The sequence below is a fragment of the Anolis sagrei genome, chromosome 5 (assembly GCF_037176765.1).
Source record: "Anolis sagrei isolate rAnoSag1 chromosome 5, rAnoSag1.mat, whole genome shotgun sequence".
Classification (NCBI taxonomy): Eukaryota; Metazoa; Chordata; class Lepidosauria; order Squamata; family Dactyloidae; genus Anolis; species Anolis sagrei.
Window position 1 is genome coordinate 12172127 of NC_090025.1, and position 22633 is coordinate 12194759.

The 22633-nt window shown below is 41.0% G+C and overlaps 1 protein-coding gene across 1 annotated transcript in view; it reads left to right on the plus strand.

Annotated features, from left to right (window-relative positions):
- The window catches only part of ADAMTS3 (ADAM metallopeptidase with thrombospondin type 1 motif 3), a 175325-nt gene that overhangs the window by 135358 nt on the left and 17334 nt on the right, over positions 1 to 22633 (plus strand). The window contains exons 10-18 of the mRNA XM_060779409.2: positions 2879 to 3011; positions 5715 to 5828; positions 6844 to 6989; positions 9208 to 9383; positions 11916 to 12049; positions 12743 to 12866; positions 15369 to 15449; positions 18559 to 18722; positions 21252 to 21417. Coding sequence (XP_060635392.2) covers positions 2879 to 3011; positions 5715 to 5828; positions 6844 to 6989; positions 9208 to 9383; positions 11916 to 12049; positions 12743 to 12866; positions 15369 to 15449; positions 18559 to 18722; positions 21252 to 21417 — 1238 coding nt within the window. The remainder of the gene's footprint in view (positions 1 to 2878; positions 3012 to 5714; positions 5829 to 6843; positions 6990 to 9207; positions 9384 to 11915; positions 12050 to 12742; positions 12867 to 15368; positions 15450 to 18558; positions 18723 to 21251; positions 21418 to 22633) is intronic.

The window sequence follows — 22633 nt, forward strand, 5'->3', positions numbered from 1 at the left end:
AGGTTTAGTGAAAAGTATACCAAAGTAACCAGAAGATCACATAGTCCAACTTTTGCCTAGCAGTACAATGATACACATAGCAATTTCCTTGCAAATCAGCCCAAATGTGGGAGAAGACATATTTCAAAAAGAAACATTTGTAGAGAGTTCAGCAAATAAAACCAATTGGCTGAGATTCAAAGGACATGCATGCCTCTACCATTATATTGATGCAATCATTCAGTGAATGGAGACTGCATCCTCTGTGTCACTTCATCCCCAGGTGCTCAGGGTCTCCCAGGTGCAACTCTATCCAACCTTTGTGCCATACTTGCCATGTTTTGGCTGCCCTTCTGCACTGAGTAGAGGAACAACTTCCAGATCCTCTGCACAGCACCTGTGAGACCCACATTGCTATTGCACCCTTAGAATGAGGGGCATTGCCTAAGATATACAGGATATCTTCATTTTTCATGTTCTCTCTCTGAGTTCATACTCTGTAATAACCAAAGCTTATGTCGATAAGAGGACTCTAGCCACAATGTGTTTAGTTCTTCAAAAATATCCTGATGTGCTTACTAACTAATTCTAATTCCACATTCCCATTTTCCAACCATCGTGTTTTTCATTTCATCATAAAGTTTATTGAGTCTCTGCTGCCCTCTAATGCTGAACAATTGTGAGAGACAGAGAGATCTTCTGCTGCCCTCTACTGCTCAATATGATGTATTGATTTTTTTCATGTCAGGAGTGACTTGAGAAACTGCAAGTCGCTTCTGATGTGAGAAAATTGGCCATCAGCAAGGACATTGCCCAGGGGATGTCCAATGTTTTGAAATTTTACCATCCTTGTGGGAGGCTTCTCTCGTGTCCCTGTATGGGGAGCTGGAGCTGACAAAGGAAGCTCATCCATGCTCTCCCTGTATTCGAACCTCCAACCTGTAAGTCTTCAGTCTTGCCGGCACAATGGTTTAACCAATTGCACCACTTAGGGTTCCATATATATTAGACTTTTTTTCATATCAGGAGCGACTTGAGAAACTGTAAGTCGCTTCTGGTGTGAGAGAATTGGCTGTCTGCAAGGACATTGTCCAGGGGACACCCAGATGTTTTGATATTTTACCATCCTTGTGGGAGGGTTCTCTCATGTCCCCGCATGAGGAGCTGAAGCTGACAGAGGGAGCTCATCTGTGCTCTCCCCAGATTTGATTTGATATATTAGATTGATATATAGAGAAAGCCAGGTAATTGCCACTTTTCTGAAATTTAGAGTATGAATAGAATAAGACTTTTCTGGGCTGTATGGCCATGTTCCAGAAGTATTCTCTCCTGATGTTTTGCCCACATCTATGGCCTCATTCTTGTGGGGCTGGATGAATGCAAAGCTGGGGTGAAAATTGCTGGAAGAAACATTAACAACCTCAGATATGCAGATGACACCACTCTGATGGCCGAAAGCGAGGAGGAGCTGAAGAGCCTTCTAATCAAGGTGAAAGAAGAAAGCGCAAAAGCCGGGTTGCAGCTAAACGTCAAAAAAACCAAGATTATGGCAACAAGAATGATTGACAACTGGAAAATAGAGGGAGAAACCGTGGAGGCCGTGACAGACTTTGTATTTCTAGGTGCAAAGATTACTGCAGATGCAGACTGTAGCCAGGAAATCAGAAGACGCTTCCTTCTTGGGAGGAGAGCAATGTCCAGTCTCGATAAAATAGTGAAGAGTAGAGACATCAGACTGGCAACAAAGATCCGCCTAGTCAAAGCCATGGTATTCCCTGTAGTCACCTACGGATGTGAGAGCTGGACCTTAGGGAAGGCGGAGCGAAGGAAGATTGATGCTTTTGAGCTGTGGTGTTGGAGGAAAGTGCTGAGAGTGCCTTGGACTGCGAGAAGATCCAACCAGTCCATCCTCCAGGAAATAAAGCCCGACTGCTCACTGGAGGGAAAGATACTAGAGACAAAGTTGAAGTACTTTGGCCACATTATGAGGAGACAGGAAAGCCTGGAGAAGACAATTATGTTGGGGAAAGTGGAAGGCAAAAGGAAAAGGGGCCGACCAAGGGCAAGATGGATGGATGGCATCCTTGAAGTGACTGGACTGACCTTGAGGGAGCTGGGGGTGGTAACGGCCGACAGGGAGCTCTGGCGTGGGCTGGTCCATGAGGTCACGAAGAGTCGGAGACGACTGAACGAATGAACAACAGTGGCCTCATTCATGGTGAGGGAGTCATGGCCATGACTTATTATTATTATTATTATTATTATTATTATTATTAACTTTATTTGTACCCCGCTACCATCTCCCCAAGGGACTTGGTGCGGCTTACATGAGGCCGAGCCCAACACAACAACAAAAGCAATAAAACATCAATACAAGCAATTAAAAAACATAGACAATAAATACACAACATTGTTAAAGAAGCAACACATAATTAAGACAGTGGGAAGGCCAAATGTAGAGTTCAAACTGGAAATAATGCTGGGCCATAAGCGAAAGGTGATACTAGTGTTTGTGGAGGGCATACAAGCAGTGCTTCGGAGGACAAAGTGCTATGAGATTCATTATTCCGGGAAGGCACACTGGAACAACCATGTCCTCATGCTCCTCCTGAAGCCTGCAAGGTTGGGGCCTGTCTGATACCTTTAGGGAGTGAGTTCCAGAGTCGAGGAGCCACCACCGAAAAGGCCCTCTCCCTCGTCCCCACCAAACGCGCCTGCGATGCTGGTGGGATCGAGAGCATAACCATGACTTCATTCATGGCCAGGGAGGCACCTGAGTGCATGTAATCCATGTAGATAAGAATTACATTCTGACTTAAAGGTAAACTTTGGCTTGCATATCCAGTTGACAATTTCCATCTTTCTCTTTTGTTTGTGCCTTCCCACCCTCTACCCACAGCTCCTATGACTGCCTCCTTGATGACCCCTTTGAACATGATTGGCCCAAACTTCCTGAGCTACCAGGGATAAATTATTCGATGGATGAACAGTGCCGCTTCGATTTCGGTGTGGGCTACAAAATGTGCACGGCGGTATGTCCAGAGAGGTTTCTAGAAAGTAAGGCTGGACCAAATCTTTGGACTGTTACAAGTTCAGCCTGAATATGAAGAGGGTTGGGTGAGAAAGGGAGAGTGTGTTTACTTTACTTCTTTTGCACTCTTCAATAGAGTTGACAGGAAGCAAGCAGATGGTGGTTGCCATCTCTCCCTTTGAATGCACATGCTCAGTGCCTCACTGGGAGACAAATCTATATGTGGTTCCATCAATTCCTTCTGAAAGCCATGAATCATGTGACAATAGAGTTACAATTTGAATCCATTGCTTTGTGTCCTTCCACGCAGCCCGATATCCCAGAATATCAAAGCAGAAAATCCTGCAATATCTGTTTTGAATTAGGTTATCTGAATTCACACTCAGATAATGTGGGATGTTCTGCCTTAATATTCTGGAATATAGGGCTGTGTGGAAGGGCCCTAAGCCTCTTGGAGCAGCAGAAAACAAGCTGGTTTCATTCTCAATTTGGCATCCTTTCAAATATCTAAACATGGTTATCATGTCTGCTTTTAATCTTTCTCTTCTCAAGCTAAACATACTCATCTCCCGAAGCCACTGCTCTGGACATGTCAGGATACTTCTTGAATTGTGGTGCTCAAAATTGGCTTATTCCTTTAAAATAGCTAAAACCTCCCCCAATATTGTAGCATGCCAGATGGGTTGCAGAAATGGAAGAGTTGGGCACATTGCAGCCCACCACAGGCAGAATGAGATGGGGAGACAACATGGAGTTTCAGCCAATTGAGACTTTTCAATGTGGATCATATTTTGCCCCCAAAAAGTGGAGAAGGAAGAGAAAATAATAGCTTGTGGTATTTATTTTTACTTTTGGTCAGCAAGTTCAGCAGTTCAGTGGTTTAACCTGCTGTGCCACTGAGGGCTCCACCAGAGAGTTAAGATACCACAATATCTGCCACCAGCTTGGACAATTTTGGGATATTTTAGATTTCACAATTCCAGAGAAGTGATGTTCAACCTGTTCTTATTTTACTAATGTCATAACAGTGTTACAAATCATGCTTTCAGTTTAGCCAATTAAGACTATTTGGTTATGGTCCTATTTTAAGCCTGAAAATTGAGAAAGTGGAAATTATCCTAACTTGGAGTATTCTATTGGTTTATTTATTTGTCGTGTCAGGACAGCCAGTCAAATTATATTACATTTCTAACAGAACAAAGCAAACAAACAGACAAAATACAAAATTTGTGAGTTTGGTAGTTGATTAAATGTCCTTTGACCAGTATCTGGCCACTTGGAGTGCTTCTGGTGTTGCTGCAAGAACATCCTCCATTGTGCATGAGGCAGGGCTCAGGGTAAATTGCAGCAGGTGGTCAGTGGTTTGCTCTTCTCCGCACTCGCATGTCGAGGATTCCACTTTGTAGCCTCATTATTTAAGGTTGGCTCTGCATCTTGTGGTGCCAGAGCACAGTCTGTTCAGCACCTTCCAAGTCGCCCAGTCCTCTGTGTGCCCAGGGGAGAGTTTCTCATTTGGTATCAGCCATTGGTTGAGGTTTTGGGTTTGAGCCTGCCACTTTTGGACTCTCGCTTGCTGGGGTGTTCCAGCGAGTGTCTCTGTAGATCTTAGAAAACTATTTCTAGATTTAAGTCGTTGACGTTCTGGCTGATACCCAAACAGGGGATGAGCTGGAGATGTCTCTGCCTTGGTCCTTTCACTATTGGCTGCTACTTCCCGGCGGATGTCAGGTGGTGCAATACCAGCTAAGCAGTGTAATTTCTCCAGTGGTGTAGGGCGCAGACACCCCGGGATAATGCGGCATGTCTCATTAAGAGCCACATCCACTGTTTTAGTGTGGCAAGATGTGTTCCACACTGGGCATGCATACTCAGCAGCAGAGTAGCACAGCGCAAGGGCAGATGTCTTCACTGTATCTGGTTGTGATCCCCAGGTTGTGCCAGTCAGCTTTCGTATGATATTCGTATGATATTCTATTGGTGCTCACTCATGTTATTTCTTAAAAGCCAAGTTACTAAGGTCCCAATTACACTGACCATTTAATGAAGTTTCAAACTGGTAACGAAGAAAGCGGTTTTCATTGTGCAGATGATTACATAAAAAATCCTGGAATCAGTTTGAGACCCAGATGGTGATTACACAAACCACCAAGCACTGAGGGCTTTCTTTCATTCATTTTTGGGGAATTTTCTGTCTGGACACTGCAATTTGAAGCTAGCTTCAAATTGCATTAAATGGTCAGTGTAGATATAATAGGGTTCAACAAAACATCCCAGTGAGAATGCTTAGTAGTATTGGATACTGGGTATCATTTGAAACGAAAAGTGGGAAATGGATGCGCTGATAGGTTCATAGAATTTGTGGTATTGTGTGCGCACAAATATAAACATCCTTCTCTTCCTTCTCCCTTCTGATGCATCTCATCAGATGAGCCATTATAATAGCTGGAGATGCATCAGAGGCGTAAGCTTGAAGAAGACTGTTGTATAGCACCGTGCATCAGTGTCAATTCTCTAAATGAATCACAACCCTTCTGCAAAGAAAGTGCAAAGGAAACACCGAATCCTAGCAAATGCAGTAAAATGTACCGATAACATGTTGGTGATGCTGTTCAACTTTTTCCATTCCTTTCTTGGCTAGGAATTCTCTGTATGTTGAAATAGTTTGTATTTAATATTGGTTCCTTTGGTGTCTGATTCTTCCCAGTTTCGAACCTTTGACCCATGCAAACAGTTGTGGTGCAGCCATCCTGACAACCCTTACTTCTGCAAGACAAAGAAGGGGCCTCCGCTTGATGGGACAGAATGTGCCCCTAGTAAAGTGAGTAGGCACTTTCAGGTTAAAGCACATATTTATTTTTGTCCCTATTCAAAATGGCATTCTATCCTGTCCCTATTGTAAGTTCTGCACCTTATTTCAGTCCTCTTATTGGTTACCTTGACACTTTCAACAATAGTATTCCCCAGTTCATTTGATTTCGGCACTTTCCATAGGCTACTTTTAGAAATTTTTCACTCATTGAACCTGAACTCAGCTATGTTCCCTTTATCTCAGCCATATTGTTTTATGATGCTGTTTTATGACTGTTTGTTTTATTATTTTAAGGATTGGTTTTAATTGTGTTAATGTTCTTATCAATGTCAGCAGTTTCAGTTCTCATTAGCAACGTTTAATTACAATTCCTCAAGCAGGTAGTAAATGGTTTAGAGTGGTGTCTTCTGCCAAATTAGTAGATCTCATTTGTTCATCTTTCATTCGGTTCATTCATACACACACATATCAAATCCACATTTATCGAATATTCACATTATATTTCTTTTGACACAGGTGTGTGTGGAAAGTATTGAAATATGCAAGATCTCATAGTAAAGGGCCATTTCCTTGATGGAGCATTTCAATGGGTTGCTATGTCTTTTTCTGAGTACTTGTATGCTTATTGTTATTGTTGTTGTTACTCCTACCTCTCCCCATATTAAAATAGATGATATTTCAGAGGAAAGATGTGGCAACTGCCTCTCCCCATATTAAAATAGATGATATTTCAGAGGAAAGATGTGGCAACTGCCTCTGAGCATTCCTTACCTAAGAACACCCTATGAAACTCATGGGGTAATGATAAGTTGGCAGGTAACTTGAAGGCACATATAAACACAGAGAGAGATAATGCTTTCTGCCTTCTCCCTTTCCTGGTTCTTTCCTGAAGAAGAGGCCCCATTATTGATTAATAATTATGATTAATTTGAATAAGATAACTTTGTCTCTGGAATGCAAACTTCTAGTTGTGGTACAAGAAATTTCTCAAACATTTGTATTGGCTTCTCTTTCCATTCTTCAGTGGTGCTATAAAGGTCACTGCATGTGGAAGAATACCAACCAGCTGAAGCAAGATGGCAACTGGGGGGCCTGGACGAAATTTGGCTCCTGCTCCAGAACATGTGGAACCGGAGTCCGCTTCCGAACAAGGCAGTGCAACAATCCCATGTAAATCAGGAGAGCAGAAAACTTTGCATGCTCAGAACTTGGGGCTATACCTGTAAATAATATGGATTATTGAGGTAGCTAGCTGACATAAGTTACAGAGGTAGCATTTTGTGAAATGGTTGACTACTAAGGCTGTATCTGAACTTTAGAATTAATGCAGTTTGGTTCCCCTTTCATGGCTCAATGTTATGAGATCCTGGGAACAGGAGTTTTTTACAGCACCACCTCTGCCAAAGACTGCCGGTGCCCCACCAAACTACAACTCGTGCGCCAACTGCAACCGTACCTCATGAAGGCTGATCTGGCCGGGGTGGTCCATGCCTTGGTCACCTATAGATTGGACTACTGTAATGTGCTCTACGTGGGGCTGCCCTTGAAAACGGCTCGGAAATTCCAACTGGTCCAACGGGCAGCAGCCAGGATGTTAACTGGGGCTCCATACAGGGAGAGGTCAACCCTCCTGTTCAAGGAGCTCCACTGGCTGCCGTTTATTTTCCGAGCCCAATTTAAGGTGCAGGTGCTTACCTACAAAGCCCTAAATGGTTTGGGACCATCCTACCTGCGCAACTGCATCTCTGTTTATGAACCCACGCGTTCATTTCATTCATCTGGAGAGGCCCTGCTCGTGATCCCACCTGCTTCGCAAGCGCGTTTGGTGGGAACACGAGACAGGGCCTTTTCTGTGGTGGCCCTCCGACTCTGGAACACCCTCCCCAAAGATCTTAGACAGGCCCCTACATTGGCAGTCTTTAGAAAGACCTTGAAGACCTGGCTGTTCCGATGTGCCTTTCCAGAATAGAAATCTCCAACAACAAGTCCCAGAAGCACTTTATTAAAACTAAGATTGCCGCACACTGCACACTACACTTGCCCTATAAGCCTTACATATCACCTGTCACATTAGCACTTTTAACCTTGTACCCACTACTCTGGCCCGGCCCAGTTTTATAGTGTTTTTGTTATATTGTTTATTGCTTGTTGTTTAATATGCTTTAACTGTTCTTAATTTGCTTTAGGTGTTGTATTGTTATGTTGTGTTTTGAGGCCTTGGCCTTTGTAAGCCGCATAGAGTCCTTCGGGAGATGCTAGCGGGGTACAAACAAAGTTAATAATAATAATAATAATAACTCCTGTGATTCCATAGCATTGAGCCATGGCAGTTCAAGTGTGTCAAATTGCATTGATACTACAATGTAAATAAATCCTAAGATGAGATAAAGAAGTCAGTAGAAAAAAATGTTTCATAAATCTATCCCCTCCAACCTTCAAGCACTTGCAGCCCATCCAAAGAAAATCCCATCCAGAGGGTCAAAGAATGTGTCTGAACACTATGAGAGGAAAGAAGATGGGGAAAGGGGACATGTCATCAGTTAAATTCCATAGGATAATTTATTTTCAGATCCAAACTGAGGAGGAACCTCCTTATCCCTATTGTTTATCTAGGCAAAGTTGTGTAGATTTTAATTTACATCAGTCAATGCTGGAGTTTAGACAAGTATCCTCTGTTCCTAGGGAGCTAATCCTTTAAATAGTCAAATGAACCTGGAACATCTGTGTGGGAAGCATATATTATTATTCTGCTGCTGGGCTATATCACCTCCCTGTGGTTATTGATGGAGCAGCAGGGAAGAAATGCAGGTCATTTATGAGAAAAGAACAAGGGCCTCTTCTACACTGCCATATAATTCAGATTATCTTTTTTGAACAGGATTATATGAGTCTACACTACCATATAATCCAGTTCAAAACAGATAATCTGGATTTTATATGGCAGTGCAGATGGGGCCTTAGTGTTGATGGCTATAGTCTCCATCATTCTTCACTATATCCCATGGAAATGGGGCTCATTAGAGCTGGGGCCCACCAATATTTGAAGGGCCATCTGCTTTCTATATTAACAAGAATAGAAATGAAGAGGCAAGGCATCTCTACACTGCAAAATTATAGCAGTTTGACACCACTTTAAGTGTCGTGGTCCAGTGTTAGGGAATTCTGGGGGTTGTAGTTTGGTGGCATATTATTTACCCTTCTCTGTGAGAGAGTTGTGGTGCCACAACAAATTACAAATCCCAGGATTCCAGCAGATAGAGCAATGGCATTTAATGTGTCAAACTGCTATAATTTTGCAGTCTTGGAGATTAGAAAGCTAGCAGGTGATTAGTTTGGGTCTCATAATCTTTCTAATTTGTCTTTGTTTTAACAATTTATTCCCTAAAAGGCCAGTTAATGGAGGTCAAGACTGTGCTGGTGTCAACTTTGAATATCAACTGTGCAACATGGAAGAGTGTCCAAAGCTTTATGAAGACTTCCGAGCCCAGCAATGCCAACAGCGCAACTCACATTTCGAATATCAGAGCAGTAAACACCACTGGCTTCCATATGAACATCCTGACGGTAAGCAATGGGAATTTCCTGCTTCGCTTCCTCTCCAAGAAGTTCCCTCGAGGAGATAGGGGGGCCTATAAATAAAGTGTTGTTGTTGTTGTTGTTGTTGTATAGTACAAACATTGCAGAGAATGAGGGAAAGAAGAACAAAGCTATGGATCCCTATAACTTTCAGAACTGACCTGTGAACTTTCTGTAATGCATCCCTAGAAAAAATGCTTAGTTCTATTACAATTAACAAAATTCAATGAACACTTAAATAGCAATAGGATATAAATTCTTCTGATTGTCATTGGAAGTCTGATGTTCTGTTGACTTAGCAAAGCAGACAAAACAGAATGATGCCATGAGCTGCCAGGGGGCCTGTCCAGACAGTATCTTTATTGGGGTATCTACTGCAACAAAGGAGGGGCTGTCTTGACAACTTTCTGGACAATCCTGAATTAATTCACCACAAACCAGGAAAACCCTGGTTTGTGGCGAATTAATTAGATAGTAGATTCATTCCACGCCATCTTGGAAGGTGTGAGATAAACCCACTACTTCCGGTGTCTGGAGTACAGTCCAGATACCATTCCTACAGTTAACCAGGCTAAATAAGCCCAGTAAACTGTGGGAATGCCCTCCCCGCTCCCCCGAAGCACCTGACCCCTTTGAAAAGTAATTAAAACTTACCCGGCCTCCATTACAGACTTGGAGCACCTCTCCTGGTGCATAGAAATGATGCACCAAAAGAGCAAGGGGGAGGAGGAAAATTGCCCCCCCCCCCCCACTCTCCTGCTCTCCAGGTATGTCATTTCTACATGCCAGGAGAGGTGGTCCAAGCCTGTAATGGAAGCCAGGTAAGTTTTCATTATTTTTCAAAGGGGTCTGGGGGCTTCAGGGGAGGGGGTTGGGCCCTTCAGATGTTTTCCTGTGCTAGTCTCAGGAGAATGTCTGGACATCCTGCCCAGAAAGCACATGCTTTCTGTGGTGGGTGTAGACAGCCCCGCAAGAACATCCACGTTTTAAAAACATGTATGATTCCAGGATAAAGGGCTATCTGGAACCGCCCTTGAATCCCAAAATGGATACAAAGTGGAATATAAATAAAATAATATACTCTTATTTCAGTAATCATGTGCTCAGTGTTTCTTTTACCAAGGTGAGTTTCCATAGTTCCTTTGACAGCTAAATTACTAGATAATTGAGAGAAAGAGGGAGGGAGGGTGAGAGAAAGGGAATGGGGTAGGCAACAGGTAGCTTCCAGGTGAATATGGATGTAAATTCAAGTTTTAGTCTGAACTTCAAAAGAGTATTTGCAATGCTATACTCATTTTAAAGAAAAAAGCCTTAGATATTAGAATTCAAACCAAAACATTTTGGACAAAGTATACTCAATCTTGATAGATATCATTCTCAACAATGGCCTTACCATGGTTGTTAATAACAAGAGTAGTTCCTCTGACTCTGGTCACTTCCAGATAGCATGCAAATGTGGGTTTTAAATGGAAGACAAAAAAACCCAGGACCTGAGAACATGTCCCCACACAGACTTGCGGGTACCGGGATTTCTTCATCCGCCATCCTCACAGCCTTTTTCTGTATTGAAACAAGGGATATACAGTGATGTGAATATGCACATTTTCTGACTGGAAGCAGGATAAAAGGGGATCCTTTTACCCCATATTTTTTGAATCAGCACAGATTTACTGCTAGTGTCATGCAGCCACCATCCCCTTTAAACTTGGGAAATCCCGTGTTTTAGGTGCTGTGTAGATGGGCTCTCTATTGTAAATGATATGTCAACACTAATTTAAATTTCAGTGATTCAATTAATCTACTTTAGTGGGTTGTTGTAGGTTTGTTTTTTTTTTGGGGGGGGGGGGCTATATGGCCATGTTCTAGAGGTAGGAGAGAATGCCTCTAGACATTATTTATTTATTTACAGCATTTATATTCCGGCCATCTCACCCTGCAGGGGACTCAGGGCGGATTACAGTGTACACATATATAGCAAACATTCAATGCCAATTTTGACATACAACATATACAGACATAGACAGAGGCTATTTAACTTTTTCTGGCCACCAGGGGAGCTGTCGCTTTCATCATCCATCTGCAACACTGATGAAGTACTTCCGCATTCCCCACATGCTTTTTGCTGGAGTGCTTGCTGGAGTCTTTTTTTAATGGCCTCATAAATTAGTTAATTTAGCCTCCCCACACTTTAAGGTGGTACCTAATTTTCCTACTTGACAGATGCAACTGTCTTTCGGGTTGCAAAGGTCGACAACAGGCTACACAATTGGTTGGAAACCCACTCCAACCCAGGCTGGCTTCGAACTCATGACCTTTTGGTCAGAGTGATCTTAATGCAGCTGACACTCAGCCAGCTGCGCCACATGGCCATATAGCCCGAAAAAACCTACAACAACCCAGTGATTCCAGCCACGAAAGCCTTCGACAATACATTAATTTACTTTACTTGAGACTAGAATGGTGTATAACACTTCGGATACACTGAGATGTATATTTTGACTGAATTTTTGTACCATACAGCCACCAAGAGATGCCAGCTTTACTGCCAATCCAGAGAGACAGGAGATGTTGCTTATATGAAACAACTAGCCCATGATGGAACTCGCTGCTCATACAAAGATCCATTCAGCATTTGTGTTCGTGGAGAGTGTGTGGTGAGTCAGCTTTCCCTCCTTATCATTTTTGTTCATTTTTGAAGCTGGCACACAAGAAGATGATTTGGACAAAATATCAGTGGCTCATGGTTGCTCTCAGGCACAGCCTAAGTGCAGTTGTAACATATGGAGAAGGTCCCAAATTCAGTTCCCAATATCTCCAGCTATGGCTAAGGCCCCTTCTACACAGCTGAATAAAATCCCAGATTATTGCTTTGAACTGCTTTGAACTGGAATATATGGCAGTGTGGACTCAGATATCCCAGTTCAAAGCAAATATTGTGGGATTTTCTGCCTTGATATTCTGGGTTATATAGCTGTGTGGAAGGGCCCTATGGAAGGATTTTGCCTGAAATCCTGAAGAGAGGCTGTGAGTCAGTGTAGATCATATAAGGGTACTTTATGTATTCTCTTACTATTTCTGGGACCAATAAAGTAGTGATGGAAGGTATTTACTGCCAGCATAAATTTACATTTACAAAAAGGGATACTGAGATCTTCCCAATTCTTAATTACACCATTTACCTCAAATTTGGTAATCTTCCAAATTCTGAATTATATAGTTCATACCACCCTTGCTTTTAGTTAAAATTAAAACTAAGAGTGACACATTCAATCTGGATTTTGTGTATTCCCAAAGGATGCGTCCTGCAACTCTCAGTTCTGCTGATACATTTGAACATCTCTCTGCAGAAAGTGGGCTGTGACAAGGAAATTGGGTCCAACAAAGCGGAAGACAAGTGTGGAGTATGTGGGGGAGATAATTCGCACTGCCGGACAGTAAAAGGGACCTTCACTCGAATCCCTAAGAAGCCTGGTAGGGAGACTTTCACTTCAGACACTTCGGATTGTTGATCTGTTTGTGTGTTTTATTTGTACTAATACCTTAAAAGCAAACAGCTAAGGTAAAAAGCTAGAACTAGAGGCTCTTTTGAACCCATACAGAACACTGCAAAATCTGGACTGCATCTTCACTGTTCTTTGCAAAGAATGGAGGTATGCATGCAGTTTTTTCTAATATTAAAGGTAATGAGCGTATCTGGCCTTGTCTGGAGCTCCATGACGGATTGGAACCATGCAATGTATGGGATTGTAGCCACTCTCTACACTACATTGTAGACCAATAACTCACATATTGGGGTCCTCCAGATGTTTTGGATCCAGCTACCAGCAGCCCTTGCCCCTTTTGCCAACAATCATGAATTGTCGAACATTAAGTCCAGAATATCTGTAAGATTAAAGCTTGGGAACTACTGCTGTAGACATTGTTAAGTTGACATTTCCCACTGTCTATGCTATCCAGGGCTGTCCGTTTACTACATGGTTGCAGATCAGAATTTTATCATTATAGCATTTTATGACAAAAGCCAATTTCTTAATTATTTTTAAGTAAAGCAAAGGAGAGTACTTGTCTAACTATCATGGTTTTGCTACTTCATGTGCTGATGATGAACACAGGCCAGAATCCTATTGTTGACTTAAGCCAGTATAGTATTTCATGGTGACACTTTTGAATTATTGCTTCAACAATAGGAGAGAAACATCTGAAATACCCATCTCCATCATCAGAGTAAGCTGCTCTACCAACATCTGTATAGCTCAGGATCCTGCAGGGCAGCTTTCATTCCTGAGAGCTCATGATTAATATTGCTGTATTGAGACAGAAAACCAATTCTGTATTAAAAAATAGTGAGAACGTCCATGTACCATCCTGTGGATATTGAAAATCAACCTGAAATTAACATGTTGGATATTGCCTTCATAGACATGATGTTGTCACACAGATTCCATATTTAGGATGTAAAGAATTTGAGGGTAAAAAACAGATAGGAATTAAAATTAACAGATCACTGTATTGAAGTATGGGTTTTTAAAAGAATGTGTGTGTGTGTGTGAATCAGATAAGATTTGTAGAACATGTCACTATTTTGGTTCCTACTCTAAAAATGTTGCAGCCAATGTGACCACAGATCATGCTGGATAAGACATTTGGGGGGTTTCATCCTCTCAGAACAACTTTTCTGATATACGGATTGAATTATCTTGCAACCTAGCTAAACAATACAGAAGTAATGGAGGACAGCTTTGTTATTCAGTGGTTGAGAATGGGCTTTGAAGTCAATGTTTGGAATAGGTGGGATCTACTTTTCCTTTACGCAATAATGTATCCCTATTAATACCATATGCTATTTGTTCTTGTTTGCTTTAGTGTTCCCAAATAGTCTAATCACCCTCTTTCAACAGGAAAACAATTAAGCAAGAGGTGCCAAAATGAACTCAAGTTTGTGGACAATAAAATCTGCAAGTATCTGGTTTTCCATAGTCTTAACTTTCATTGACTATTATTTTAAAGAACTGCTGCAATGTTGTTGTTTTTTAAATGCAATGTAGAATGTATGTGATTGGCATGATTGATTAAAACATTCTCCTATGAAGATATAGTCAATGAAAACTCAAGACTTTGGTGCCTCACCATTAACAAGTGACATTCTGTTTAAGGGAAGACAAGAGGCGCATTCAGTTTACCCAAAGGAGCTCGTGAAGTTTCTGTTTCTGAAACCAAAGAATCTAAAAATATCCTTGGTAAGTTTTGCCCCATTGCAGGATGTTGGGCATCCATGGTTCACCTTTGCTTCTCTTCTCATTGCTGGCCAGTGACTTACAAGCATTGCAAGAAGAGGCAATCCTTCTATGTTTCCTTTTAAAGCTACTTGATCACTTATGATGATAAGAGAATACTGAGCATTAAATCTTCTATTCTTCATTGAAAAATGAAGTTGTGATTTCTTGGAATTTGGCTACCATTAAAAATTTAAGCAGTGCCCAAACCCTTGATCTCACCCATTGTAGGCAGTAGAAATGAATTCTCTTCTGTCCTACATATCCACCACAGATACTGCTTTTAATGCATTTATAATATGCATGATGATTTGAATGTACAACAAAGATGCTCATGCTCAAAAGTTAGGGATCCAGTAGAGAACACAACTGGTTGTTTTAATTCCATAAAACAAAGGAAACATAAACTCTCTGCCTAAATGATCCAGATTGCTATGGCCTCCAAAGAACATAACAAAATGGTTTGCAATAAGGTTAGCTTGCTCTTCCCCTTGCTCCATGTATAGCTGGAGAAAGGCAAGGCAGCCTAATCACCAATATTGCAAAGCTCTCTGTCCTTTCATTCATTCCCCATGGGTCCATGGATGCTCCTTCTCTGCAGATGGGGCCAACTTCTTCTTGCAACCCGCTAACACTAGCAATGGTTTTTCTTCTTTTTCTTCTGCACTTTCTCCCAAATGCCTTGCTGCACATGCCAAAGGCTACCTTAAGATGTTTGACATCCCACCGGGTGCTAGACATGTGAGCGTCCAAGAAGACGAGGCTTCTCCTCACATTCTTGGTAAGTGCTTCTTTGCTTCAGGTAACATTCCTGATGATGAAGTCTTACACCACACTCTGAATGACTGAACTAGAAGTCTTGGAATTCCATCGAATGGAGCCATGACAGTTGATGTGGCGTAACTGAGTTGTGCAGGCACATTGTTAGTTAGCTTCTGTACCACTTGAATAACTAAGCATGTAGTGTAGTCCTATGCAGTTCAGATGGCAACCACTTACAAAATTGTGTCTTCATCATTCGTCCTCTTAAAACTTTAGAGCCTTCGGCAAGAGGAAGTTTTTATCCTTGAGGAGCATCAACAATATATGGAGGGCCACACTTTGTCCATTCCAAATCTCATGTTTCATGTTCAGTTATGGTGCAGACTGGTTAGCCACTTGTAGGTATGAATCAAGGAATCAGAAGAAGATTATGATTTTCTAGGTCTACTATGAAAGAACTAGACAACAACCATAAAGTGTATTGATATATAACTGAATATTGAAGTTAGACTGGTCCATGCCATTGTAATCCCCCTTCTTGTGTACTGATGTGAAAAAATGGCTAGAGAAGAAATCTGATAGGAAGAAAATCAACTCATTTGAAATGTAATGGTAGAAAGGATTTCTGTGGATACCATGGACTGGCTCTGTGAGTAAATCAAGACTGAACTCTCCTCGAAAATTCAAGATAACTAAACTGGGATTGCTTTAATTTGGCCTCATCATGAACAGAAATTACTAACCTAAAAGGATAATAATGCTTGGTAAGAGAAATCAATAGGAATAAAGAAAAACGTCATTCCAGATGGAAAGCTTCCATCAAAGAAGCCACAAGTCATGTTTCAGTGTTGATGAAAGGGTGACTTGGAGGTCTCCCATTCCTGCAGTTGCCATCAGTCGAAATCAACTTGACCGCAATTAAGAATAACCGTTACGGATTAGTCACAGCCATGACATTGGTTTTCCCCAAGTCCCCCTTGAAATGAGTTCAAAAGTGATTGCATTCAAAAGTTCCATCTGGAGGCATAGATAATAACATGACATTGCATATTGTCCCCCTTCTCATCTCATACTGTTCAGTTAGGAGCAATTCGTGACAGTTTTCAGTCTCAGCAAAGACTAAATATCTACAGGCCATCTGAAATCTCAGCAACTCAGAGATAGCATGGTACAGAAATAGTAGAAAAGATACATTTTCCCCTTTGCTATGGGAAGCTCTCCAACCCAGTTTTGAGAAATCTGCAAGGGCTTTCTTGAAGGCAGGTGGCCACTACTTTCTTTTCCAGCAGACACTTCTTGTCATTCCCTGTGCCATTAATCTTGAGAGATGATATTTATTCTTTCCTGCCCATATCATTCCATAAATTGAGGTGATAAGGACTTCATTCCTTGTCTGTTGGGATTAACAACTTCTCTCTTTACCAGTTTTCTTTCCAAACTTAAGCTTTGCATCAAGCTTTGCATTAAGTATTTTTTATAAGGACAGAAAGGATTCAAAAGCACAGCTTGGAAATCATATACTATGAGCATTTATGAAAAGAATTGGAAAAATGTGATCTAAAATGTATAACCACACTTTTCACATTTGCATTCCTATTCTGAAATGAACTTGGTCCGTTCTAGTCTAGTGTGTTTCAAAACTGGAATGCAAATTGCCTTCTTTCCATTCCATTCAGTCTCTGAATCTCACCTGTAAGCTCCTTCATCTTCTCAATTTGAAAAGTTGTGATTTCTCTCCTGAACTGAAATTCAGGCATATTTTAATGCATTTTTCTTTATGTGCACATTTACTTCTGCAATGCATCTGACTGGTTAAAGTGTGTAGTTGTTTGCATTTTAAATATGTGCATTATTCAAGGTAATTTCTGTATCTTTTGAAACAGACTACAATCCTCACCAATGTGCATTTTGTTCATCTTCTGACATGTCTTGGGAGATACAAAGATTCTGCTTTCCTCAAGACCACCAAACCCAATGAAATTTCATTCCTTATTCTAAAATGTACAGTGAATAAATATTAATAAGGAATGGACAAATCAGTATGCTTCCAACCCATGTCAGTTTTCCACACACCTTGCCAACATTCGTTTTGGTTAGCACTCATGATGTCTGCAAGACTCTGCAGTTGTCATTCCAAAAAGGGACTTGGTTTGCTGTTATATATTTTACCAAAGCTCTTTTTCAGCCAGTGATTTTAATAGATTTTTTTAAAAAAAAAAAAAGCATCAAAATATGCATTCATTTTTAAACACATGCATGCTTTATGTGTTCCCTGCACAAAGGGCACTGTATTCTCCTCTGAACCTGGAACAAATTTGAGCCATTAATTAAATCTAGAGGAGAATGTCCCCAAAGGAGAGAAGGTTTGAGGGTATATCCACATTGCATAGTTATAATGGTTTGTGTTGTCAAAGGCTTTCATGGCCGGAATCACTGGGTTGCTATGAGTTTTCCAGGCTGTATGGCCATGTTCCAGAAGCATTCTTTCCTGACATTTCACCCACATCTATGGCAGGCATCCTTAGAGGTTGAGGGGTGAAACATCAGGAGAGAATGCTTCTGGAACATGGCTGTACAGCCCGGAAAACTCACAACAACCCATTATAATGGTTTGACATCACTGCACATACCATAGCTCTGCCCTAAATAATCCTGAGAATTGTACTTTGATGAGCTGCTTAAATTCTCTACTAGAGCTTTCTAGTTTACCTCTTGAAATATAGTAATAGATCTTTTGAACAGAGTAGTGTTTCTCAAACTCTGCTCCTCCTGGTGTTTTGGACTTCAGCTTCCAGAAATCCCAGCCAGTTTACCAGCTCTTAGGAATTGTGGGAGCCAAAGTCCAACACATCTGGAGGAGCAGAGTTTGAGAGACACTTTAGTAAAGAATTGTAGGTCCTTCACCAGCCTAACAGTCCTATACAATGGTCCCATGAACAATTAAAGTGATATCACACTGGTTAGTTGTGACAAGGGGAGATACATTCTCTGTATCTCTGGATTTGCAAAATGATAGCAACTGGAAGAAGTGCAAACATATTGTGTGCTGACTTTAAGGGAAAAAAATTGTCATCTTCCAATTGATATAACAACAGTTGATCAACTACTTGTGGCTTTGCTGTTTACAGCTATTAAGAACCAAGCGACAGGCCACTATATTCTGAATGGCAAAGGAGAGGGCTCCAGCTCTCGTTCCTTCATTGATCTGGGCTTAGAATGGGAATATCACATAGAAGATGACATTGAAACACTTCAGACTGATGGGCCACTCTATGATGCTGTTGTTGTGTTGGTAAGTAATATGACCTTCCCTCTTTCACAATACTTTCATGTGTGGATGATAGGGCTTATGCCTTGGTTCTCAGGCCAAATAGAGTTAGGATTTTTCCATTACAGAACTATTGAGGATGTTGCCATGGTGTTGTTCAGTAATAGTTTTGTCCAACTTGTTACCAAATTATGTTAAAAATGATGTTTGATGGGTGACATCAATTACTTGCTGTGATTGCCTAGGAATGCAAAGCACTGCATATGTGGGATTTCAATCATATGGTAGCTTTCGATGTAAAGATAGACTACCTTTGACTTTGTTGGAGAGAGACCCATATTAGGAAATTCCAGGACACACTAATTTTACAGGTTTGTATTTGAAAGTTTTGTTTTATTTATGAAGTATACTAGGGTTGGATCGAGAGAAGTGAGTTTGGATTGAAACAACCAGGGTCTGGATGAACCTTAAACCAACAATGCTGGTGAAGGTCTGAATACTAGTGAATTGTCCCAAATAAAATAGACTCATAAATAGACTCATAAAATAGCTGAATGGCAAGTCAGTATATAAGTAAATTCCATTTATTCAATACTAGCTGTCCCTGGCCATGCATTGCTGTGGCCCAGTCTAGTTAAATGGAAAAGAAAGAAAAGAGAAAGAGCAAGTTTCTAATATATTTAATTTCACAATGTTTGTGGATATACAATATTTTTTGTTGTTCCACTGTCTGTGCAGATATAGAGATTGTCTGGTTTGCTGACTCTAGAACAAGCAATATATGAGAAGCAATCCGTGTCTAGATCTGAACAACACAATTCTAAAGTTTGGCCCTGAGCTTTGTTGATGGTGATGGCAAACACCAATCGAATGAGACTTGCAGTCATAGAATCATAGAATCAAAGAGTTGGAAGAGACCTTATGGGCCATCCAGTCCAACTCCATTCTGCCAAGAAGCAGGAATATTGCATTCAAATCACGCGTGACAAATGGCTATCCAGCCTCTGTTTAAGCTTCCAAAGAAGGAGCCTTCACCACACTCTGGGGCGGAGTCTCTTAAATAGAAATGGCATATCCATAGGAATCATAGGAATGAGGGCATCTTCAACCCTGAATATCAAGGCAGATAATCCACAATGTCTGCTTTGTCAGTGAAGACTTAGGGCTTCCTTACAGCCACAGGACCCCAAACATCAAAGCAGATCATCCACAATGTCTGCTTTGAACTGGATTATCTGAGTCCAGACTGCCATGTAAACCAGTTCAATGTGGATGGTATACAGCTGTGTGTAAGAGGCATAAAGAAAGACATAGGGTGCTCAAAGGAACCCCAATGAATGAAATAATAAAAATACAGGTGCATTACTGAGGGCGGGGTGCCATTGAAGGAGAGAAGGAGGCAGGAAGCCCTTCCCCAGATGAGACAATGATTGACAGCAAGGACTTTTTAAAGGAGGGACTGAAGTTAGGGCAACCCAGTAGAGGGGGCATGATAAGCATGCCCATGAAGCCAAGTAAACAAAGAGAGCACAAGAGGCGAGGCCTGCCTTACCTGCCCAGAGGCCTGGCTGAGTGAGTGAGTGACTGAGGAGCACTCCCTCTTCCTCGGGTGCAACTTCAGGCTGAGGCAGAGAAGTAGCATTGGGGGGGGGGGGATGAAGGTGTGGCCTCAAGGCTCATCCCCACTGCACGACCCCGCACAATCCCACCCCCCTTGAGGGCAGAGTAAGTAGTGCCGAAGCAAAGAAGAACATCAATAAACTATGCTCACAAAATGAACTCTATGGTAAATGACACATCTCAATTCCAATGCAATTAAATCAAAATGAAACTAAATCGAAATCTATGAAAATTCAATGTAGCAATACATTGAGAAAGATTGAAATAGAATCGTAAAATATGTAGCATAGTGTGTGTTGATTTGACGCCCAGCAGATGGCACTGCTTTCGAGAAAAAACACATTTTCAGCTGTCACAGGTGTGACATCTATATAATAGTAGGCATGTGAAAACATAAAAACGTGACTATTCAAATGCTACATTGTGTCAAAATTTCAAAGCAATTGGTGAAATATTTTGAAAGATTTAAGGTTTCAAACAAACAGAAATTTACGTTTTTATTTATATCAATGTCTGTTCTAATTAGGACTAACAATGGGATAAATGGTTTCATTTTAGATCATTCTGACTAAGGTAGGCACATCCACCCAACTGTGAGTCAACACATAGTTAGGTCCCTTTAATCAATGGGTCTTCTATATCCAGGGATAACATACAATTTAGGGTAATTAACTGTAAAAAGAAGAAAAGACCATAGTAAAATAGGTGGTTGTGAAGTGTGTGTACCCATAGGTAGATTTTCACCTCTTGAGAGTTAGAGCAAATGCTTAAATTCAATTGCTTTGTTAACTAGGGTAGAACTACTGAATCAGTGAGATATGCATAATTGTTGATGTATTATTCTGTAGGTGATTACATAGAAACTCTAGTGAAAGTAGTAGAGGAGATGCCATCCCTTTCGACACTGACAAAGTCTTTTTTTCCCTTTTACAGATCATTCCTCAAGACAATGACACCCAGTCTAGTCTGACTTACAAATACATCATTCATGAGGATTCGGTGCCCAATGTCAATAGCAACAATGTCCTTCAAGAAGAGCTTGATACATTTGAGTGGGCTTTGAAGAGTTGGTCCCAGTGTTCCAAGGCCTGTGGTGGAGGCAAGTGTTCATTAATGATGGGAAGGGAGTAAAAGTTGGCTTGTGTGTATGTGTATGTTGTACCTGGACACAATCACCTGTAGAAAGGGATGGATCTGTGAATGGAAACCTCTTGAAACGTCACACAGGTGTGATGCAAGATGATGCTAACAGGTCTACTTTTTATAATGTCAGGATAGAAAAAAATATTTATAAAATCACTAGCCGTCCCCTGCCACGCGTTGCTGTGGCCCACATGGTTCTGTGTGGGAGGTTTGCCCCAATTCTATCATTGGTGGGGTTCAGAATGCTCTGTGATTGTAGGTGAACTATAAATCCCAGCAACTACAACTCCCCAATGTCAAGATTCTATTTTCCCCTAACTCCACCAGTGTTCACATTTGGGCATGTTGAGTTTGGTCCAGATCCATCATTGCTTGAGTCCACAGTGATCTCTGGATGTAGGTGAACTACAACTCCAAAACCAAAGGACACTGACCACCAACCCTTCCAGATCAAATACACTATGTCACACATTTCAGTTCCTAGGTTATAAATGTCATTCCCTCATTGGTTCTAATAGAAAAACAGAAAAAAATCATTAGACTATCAAAAACTTTGTTTTCTGCATCACATTTTGCTATAGCTTTTCAATGAATATATCACCAAATCTTAACCAAGTCAACATAATTTGTAGCAGCCACAAAAATGGGATTTCTAGAATGTAACAACTACTTTCAAAGTACATACTGTACAATTAAACAGAAATAAAACTTTCAAACCAGGAACAGACAATGTTTCAAATTTTGTTACGTAGTGTTATCTGCTGTGATACAACGCTATTTCATATCTGTTCAGCTTGATCTATATGAGCTGAACATTTCAGTTCCTAGGTTATAAATGTCATTCCCTCATTGGTTCTAATAGAAAAACAGAAAAAAATCATTAGACTATCAAAAACTTTGTTTTCTGCATCACATTTTGCTATAGCTTTTCAATGAATATATCACCAAATCTTAACCAAGTCAACATAATTTGTAGCAGCCACAAAAATGGGATTTCTAGAATGTAACAACTACTTTCAAAGTACATACTGTACAATTATGTACAGACAAAATTGATATTCCATCACAATCATATTTCCTGGGGAATTCATCCTCTCCTTTCGCACCTGATTTTTGATAGCAATTGAGCTGGGGCGTTTCCACTGTTGTTCACTTTCTCCAGTCAAATGTTT